Source organism: Mandrillus leucophaeus, unplaced genomic scaffold (assembly GCF_000951045.1).
Source record: "Mandrillus leucophaeus isolate KB7577 unplaced genomic scaffold, Mleu.le_1.0 Scaffold291, whole genome shotgun sequence".
NCBI lineage: Eukaryota > Metazoa > Chordata > Mammalia > Primates > Cercopithecidae > Mandrillus > Mandrillus leucophaeus.
Genome location: NW_012103043.1, coordinates 1,053,863 through 1,061,121, shown reverse-complemented (window position 1 = coordinate 1,061,121; position 7,259 = coordinate 1,053,863). Strand labels below are relative to the sequence as shown.

At 56.4% G+C, this 7,259-nt stretch overlaps 1 protein-coding gene across 2 annotated transcripts in view; it reads left to right on the top strand.

Annotated features, from left to right (window-relative positions):
• The window catches only part of TXNRD2 (thioredoxin reductase 2), a 64,055-nt gene that overhangs the window by 32,594 nt on the left and 24,202 nt on the right, over window positions 1-7,259 (top strand). For both annotated transcript variants that reach the window (XR_001006678.1, XM_011986024.1), the window contains exon 8: window positions 6,777-6,796. Coding sequence is in view for 1 of the 2 variants with exons in the window: in XM_011986024.1 (XP_011841414.1) it covers window positions 6,777-6,796 (20 nt within the window). In the remaining variant the exon portion in view is untranslated. The remainder of the gene's footprint in view (window positions 1-6,776; window positions 6,797-7,259) is intronic.

Here is a 7,259-nt window from a genome sequence, read left to right as displayed (position 1 = left end):
CATCTCGAGGCACTGTTCTCACTCGGCGTCCTGAGTCCTGCCCGCGTGGTGGAGACGGGCTGCCCGGGCCCCGGTGCCCATCTCGAGGCGCTGTTCTCACTCGGCGTCCTGAGTCCTGCCCGTGGCTCTGGTTGTCTTTCATGTTGGCTTCTCTGGGTGGAGTCTGGATGCCCCTCCAGCTGCTGCAGGATGCTTTGCCTGCTGGACCTGCAGGGAAATGGCCTTGGACGTCTGGCAGCCCCAAGATGTCTGCCAGGCCCCTCGATGTACTGGAGTCTTCAGGGCCGGTCACTGCAGCCCAGCACTTTGGCCACCCTGGTCACGCCTGGCCCCCTCAGAGGCTGCCCCTTGGGGCTGGGGAGGGGGCCCGGTACTCTGGGTGCCCTGGCCCTGCAGCCTCCCTAGCAAGGTGGCTGGGGCTTGGGGAGCGCTCCCCTGCAACCCTGTGCTGGGAGTAGCCAGCTCGGCCGGGAAGACGCGGCCCCAGATATTTTGTTCGGGAAAGAAACTGCAGTGTTTATTTTCTTCAGAAAAAAAACATTTAGAAGATTTTTTTTAAAGCTCTTTCGTTTAGAAGGAATCTAGGTATGTTATTGTTTAAGAAAAAAGTGTTTGCAATGTATCAGTCACCCGTTTCATTCTGAGCATGATTTATGTGAGGAAATGGTTTTTTTAAAAATTAAGCTGGAGATATATCCCTGTACGATGCTTCTGTGAAAATGCGGCTTTTGTCCGGCGCTGTTAATGCAAGTTGTAACAGTGTAATATGGGAGTCAGTGTTTACATGTTACATTCCTCTGCCGCAGTCAAAATAAGCCCGGAGGGTCTACAGTAGCATTTCTGTATTTTATCAGCTTGGGCTGGGGCTGAGGGGAGGCCTCCACTCACACTTGGAGGGGCTGTTTCTGCCAGATTTATTTGCCTTATAAATATTCCCCATGTTTATTTTAACTCGCCTTTAAAATGGAGCTGAAATTAATATGGACCCCAGGGCTGCTCCCCTGGCCCCTGAGTGGCTGCCGTAGTCGGGTGGGACATTTCTACCTGGTCCTGTCCAGGAGGCCAGGTGGGCAACTCAGGGTGCCCGGCATCCCAGTGCCCCTCCTGCATTGAGCACTGTGTCCCCTGGTTGGCTTCTCCACCAAGGAGGCACCCTGGCCCCCTGGCCCCAGGCCCTCGGTGGGCTCTGCAGCGTGCACAAGGCCTCCTTCGTCCCTCTCCACTACAGGCACAGGCTGCTGCCGGGAACTCCTTTCAGCGCACGTCCACATGGGGCCCACTGCTGGGAGCTCCAGATCTGGCGAGTGGTGCCCACAGTGGGGCCTGGGACCCAGCCTGCAAGGTTGTACCATGCCACTTTTGCCCCAGAGAGGCCACCCAGGCATCACAGTGCGCCTCGGGCCCCAAGTTGGGAGCCCCTTTCCTCCTTTGTTTGCATCCAGGTCTTGGGGAGCCCAGGGCTGGACAGATGGCAGAGGTAGGGGGATTGTGTCCAAACTCAGTCAAGGGGAGACAGAATTAAACAGCGCCCTTCACTAAACAGCCATATGCTGGCAAAATGGGGCCATACCTGTCGGGCAGAGTGGGCTGAGCACCGGGTTTGTAATCCAGGAGGGTGAGGAAGACATGCAGAAAACTGAAAAAGCAATGTGAGCTTGTGGGTGGGTGAGCAGGATCCTTGAGTGCACTGGGGTGGGGCGGGGGACATTCTGGCTGCCCCACTCCCACAGCCATGCCCCAGCGCAAGGGGCTGTCCTCTCAGTCTTGGTGGGGACCCTGGGAAGGACTCCAGGTCGGTTCATGCTCTTTCTGTGCCATGCAGACGCCTGCCTTGTGCCTAGCCTGTTTGCCTTTTCTGCTAGTCTTGTGTTTCCTTCTCTGGAACTGCAAGACAGGTCGAAGAAGAGAGGAGGGTTCTGGGGAGGTACAGCGACCCCTGGGCAGGCAGTGGAGCCCCTCTGGGAACAGTGGCCACTGCAGGGAGGAAGGGGTGCGGAGGGGCACGTGACCCCAAATGACAAGGCTCAGAGAGGGCATGCGACCTTGCAAACCAAACCTTCTATTCCACAGAGCAAGCCCCCGGCAGGTGGAGGAATGTGGAAGGCAAGGACGGTGAGCCTACTCCGGGAGCTCCTTTACAGAAGCAGGCACTGAGGGTTGGGATCCAAGTGCAGCCAAGAGGAGCCCGAGGCCCAGAGGGGCCTGGCAACCGAGCGGGGCCAAGGAGCTGAGCTCCAACTCCAGTCCCATAGCCGTACAATCTTCCTGCCACTCCCTGACTTGGAGGGCTGCCTCTACCGGGAAGCCTCTGCACCCAGCAGGGACTTGGGCCCCGACAGTGTGCCTTGTCTCTGTCTCTTGCACGCCCATGGCCCTGGGCTTCATCTTCTCTCTCAGTGCTAGGCTTTGGAGCTCAGGTGCCCTAACCCCAATATAGGGATTGTGGTCACTCTATTCTAGTCCTCCCTCTTGCTGTGTCTGTAGGTCCGCTTTCGGCGAAGCAGGGCTCTAAGCTGGCAACACTGGGATGGGGCAGAGGGCGTGAATGAGACGCAGCCTTTTCTCAGGTCCGATAACAGAGGTACTGCCTCCCGGAAACAACCAGGGGCTGCCTGTTCCTGCTTCTGACTGTAGCCCCTGCCCAGGTCCCCATGGGGGTTTACGGAGCATGGGGCCAGCCTCTCCTGCAGCTGCCAGGCTGGCTCAGGGGCTTCCCAGCCCACACACTGGCCCCCAGGGGAGGGGCTGCAGCCAGCCAGGCCTGTCCACCCTCTGAGGCTGCTGCACCAGCCTGCTGCTGTCTGTCCTCGCACTCCTGGGGCTCTGAGAGCCAGAGTGTTTTTATAACTTGGGCTGGTTTAAGGCTGCCTGTCAGTGTGTCATGGAAAGAGCTTTCATTTGACCCTTAGGAAGTCCGGAAGCCAGCCAGGTACTGCGATCATTTTTCTCTCTTCCTAAGCTCAAGAGGGAAGAAGATCAATTTTATCTTGGGAAGAACCACAGCCATTTGGGAGAAAATTTAAGTGGCACATTCCGCTGGTGTGACGGGATGTCCTTGTGTTCAGCAATAGGGAGACCAGCTGTCCTCCTGGGGCCTGTTACCAGACTGCAAAGCCCCTGCCACTCTCGGTGTGCATCCCTGTGGCTAAGACATGACAAGGTAGGGCTTTCGGTGGCATTTGTTACAAGGCCAGCACACAGAGGCTCCGGCCCAGCATCTGCCCCTGAGGGGTTGGGTGGGGCTGGCGGGGTCCCAGGCAAGCCAGGGAAGGAGGACTTCGTACTACCCCCAGCCCTGTGCTGCCTCCCTGGGGCGTCCGCAGCTTGGCGGCCCATCTGGTATTTCCTGGGCTGGCAGGACCTCCAAGGGGCCAGGTGCCTCCCATGAGACTCTCACTTTGTGTGAGTATTCCCTCTGGAGAGCAGGCCTTCAAGCTCAAGAGGCAGATGGATTGCTCTTTAAGCCTGGGCTTCGTGGGCCTGAATTAATGCTTTTGTTTCTGCTTCCTCCCCCACTCCAGTTCTGAACAAGAAAGCCTGCCCTGTGATTAGGCTAATCCTGCAGTAGTTATTATGCCTCTTTGGAAAATGTTTGCACACCAAAAAGCACAGAGAGTGGAGCTGCTGGGATCACGTGGAAAATGGATTTTTTGTTTGTTTTGTTTTGTTTGTTTTAGAGACAGGGTCTCACTCTGTTTCCCAGTCTGGAGTGCACCTTACTGCAGCCTCAAACTCCTAGGCTCACGCAATCCTCCTTCCTCAGCCTCCCGAGTAGCCAGGACTACAGGTGCATACAACCATGCCCTAGTGATTTTTTTAGTTTGTATAGATGTGGAAAAGCTATATTGCCCAGGCTGGTCTTGAACTCCTGGGGTCAAGCAGTCTGTCCACCTTGGCCTCCAGAGTGCTGGGATTGCACACATGACCCACCACACCCAACCTCTGGGTCTTTTAATGTAGTGGTAAGTTGAGTGGTTCCAGCCCCCTACCCGCAGGTCCTGTGAGCTGGTCCCCTGACTTCTGTGGCCAGCACCTCTGACCTCCTGTGGCCAGCCATGGCGTGAGTTGGTCACTGCACCATGTTCCTGTCTGTCCCCACCCCTGCTGGGCCATGAGTGGCCTGAAGAAGGTGTCTGCAGGTCCCTGTCTTTGGGTACTCTCTATCCCTGTGATCTGGAGGCTTTGGTGCCTGTCTCATTTTGCTCGGGCATTTTCTTACTTTAGCTGGTCTGAACGGAGTTCTCTGTTTGAGTTCTCATATCCTGCATTCTTCAAAGGGTAAACATTCACATAATTTGATCAATGTGGGGAGGGATACAGTGAAAACCAGTGCTGTCAATAATCCTTGCTCATGACAAGAAGAGGAGGCCCAAAATGACCCTCCACGCGAGTGAGACGTGAGCTTCTGTTGAGAGATTTCAGCTGAACATGTAGGGTCGAGGATGCCCACTCGGGAATGTGCCCACTGTGCCCACCTCCTCCTAGCTGTGCCCTTAGTTGCTAATTCAGAGCTGGCAGCTGAGGGATGGGGGCACCTGTGACTTTGAAGGTGGCCCTTGAGGCAGGAGCTTCTCCTGTGCCCTGTGGGTGCCAGGACAGGAGGCCTGCGCATTGGGGGGGCTCCAAGGGAGGGCCTAGAGAGTCACCTGCCCCCACCCCAATCCAGTCCTGGTGGGTCAGCATCGTGTAGGAGGTGGGGATGTACACGTCGGTGGCAGAGACAGCAAACATTTGTGGCGAAATCATTGCTGTATCCCTAGCAATGAGATAGGAGGCCCGGAGAACAGCTTGGCCCCTGTCCTACGGCTGCAGGGCCCATTGCTGGAAAAGGGTTGGCCTTCAGGGCCAGGAAGGCCCTGATGCGCAGGACCCACCTGCCCACAGAGGCGATGCATTGGCCTCACTCCCCTGGTGCCTGCACAGCCCAGCAGGAAGCGTCTAGCCCATGCACAGCCACCTCTGGGAGCAGGGGGCAAGGGGCACTGCACGATGGGCTCTCGCCCAGTTACACCCTTGCATTTGGGGCACTATATGCAAAGCAGCAGAGTTCTGTTTATATTTGCAGTAACTCATAACTTCATATCTTTTTTCTTTCTTTTTTTTTGAGACGGAGTCTCGCTCTGTCGCCCAGGCTGAAGTGCAGTGGCGCAATCTCGGCTCACTGCAAGCTCCGCCTCCCGGGTTCACGCCATTCTCCTGCCGCAGCCTCCTGAGTAGCTGGGACTACAGGCGCCCGCCACCACGCCCGGCTAATTTTTTGTATTTTTAGTGGAGACAGGGTTTCACTGTGTTAGCCAGGATGGTCTCGATCTCCTGACCTTGTGATCTGCCCGCCTTGGCCTCCCAAAGTGCTAGGATTACAGGTGTGAGCCACCGCGCCTGGCCATAACTTCATATCTTAAACAAAAGTTTGTACCTTTCACTGTGTATAGCAAGTCCAAAAAGAGTTTGGTTTTGTCATTTTGGAAGTGCACCTCCGTGTCGAGATGTGTATGTGGTGCCTACGTGTGTGTGCACGTGTGGAAGTGCATGCATACCATGGTGCCTGTTTCCCAAGTGTTGCTGGCCCTGAGTGGGGCGGGGAATGCATCTCTGCAGTCCTGCTTGGCTGGGGGTCCCAGGGTCCCCCTTCACTGTCCTCACATGCCGAGTGTGGCGTGTAACCACCTTGTGCTCAGCCGGCCATCAGAGCTCTGTCTGCTCACCCTAATCCTGACAGTGGCGCGGTTCTGTCCCCAGCCACTGTGAGGAAGCTGCATGCCAGATGCTTCCTGCAGGGCACCTGCAGAACGATTCCAAGGGATACACCGCGTTTTGAAATGGGATTATATCATTAGTACCTGCTGGGATTAGCACTGACATTGGGCTTATCCATCCTTACATCACCTCCTCTTGTTCAAAGACTGAAGGGTAATGTGGGAGCCCACCCGCGTGCAGCTGCCCCGCTGGGAGTTCTTGTTCCGTGTTAGGTTCTGTGCCCGTGTGCGTGTGTGTGCATGCATGTGTCTACATGAGTGTGTGCATAGGTGTATGTGAATGAATGTGTGTACCCATGTGAGTGTGTGTGTGTGTACATTTGTGTGTGCCCATGTAAGAGTACGTGCCTGCACATGTGTGCATGCAGGTGTGTGGCACATGTGCACATACAAGTGTATGTGAGTACGTGTGTATGCAAAACACATGTGGAGTGTGGAGTTGAACAATAGGGTGTTTTCACTACAAGAGCAAATATTTCCAATGACTGCTGGTCGCAGCGTCCTGTGCTGCCTCCCCTGTCCCTGGGGTCCTTCAGTCCCCTCTCTGGGGAGCTGGCCCTCCTGGCCCTGCGCCTGGCTGTGATAGGGCTGGATGTGCCTCTGACCTGGCCTTCCGTGGTCTTCAGAGTGTTCTGCTCAGACGATGTCTTCCCTTGTGGTCTGGTGGCCTCCCCGTCCTGCCCAGCATCTCCGGGCTTCCACCCTAGCCCAAGAGGCCCCGGGAGAAAGAAGGAAAGCCGTGCGCTGCTCTGGTGGAAGTTTCTCCATGCCTCCAGGTGCCTTCCAGGGGACAGGTACCACTTGTCACTGACACACACGCCCTTCACCACCAGGTGATTTGCTGATTCACAACATGCTTGACAGTGTGGACTTGGAAAGTGGGCTTTGAACAGTAGCCTTGGAGCTCACGAGCTGACCGAGGGCCTGGACGAAGGCTGCAGGGTTCTTCTCTGACCGCACTTGGTCAACAAGGGCCTCAGCTTTACACGTGCTCTCTCTCTGTATCTGTTTCTGTAACAGGTTGGTGGTCGGGGCCAGCTGTATCCTTTGCTAGCATGCAGGTGGCCGTCCTGGGAACTGGATACTCCTTCCCCTGAGTCCCTCCTTGCTGCCCGCCCTTCCGGCAGGCTCTTTGCTGCCTCAGATCAAGCACTTCCTGGGCCTCTCGGCATGGAGGACCTGTGCCTGGGGACAGTTTGAGGCTGACCTCTGGCCAGGGATTGCTGGAGGCTCTTCCTGAGCAGGGCACTGAGACAGCTGGGACAGCTGGACATGGCTATGAGGCCTGTACCCATTCCTTCAGAAGGGACAGTTAGACAGGGAAGGTCAGGAGAGGAGCTGCAGGAGGGCCTGGGGTCAAGGGGACATCTGCGGGAAATGAAAGCCCCTGGCCGGGCACGGCGGCTCACACCTATAGTCTCAGCTACTTGGGCAGCTGAGGCAGGGGAATTGCTTGAACCTGGGAGGCGGAGGTTGCAGTGAGCCGAGATCATGCCACTGCAC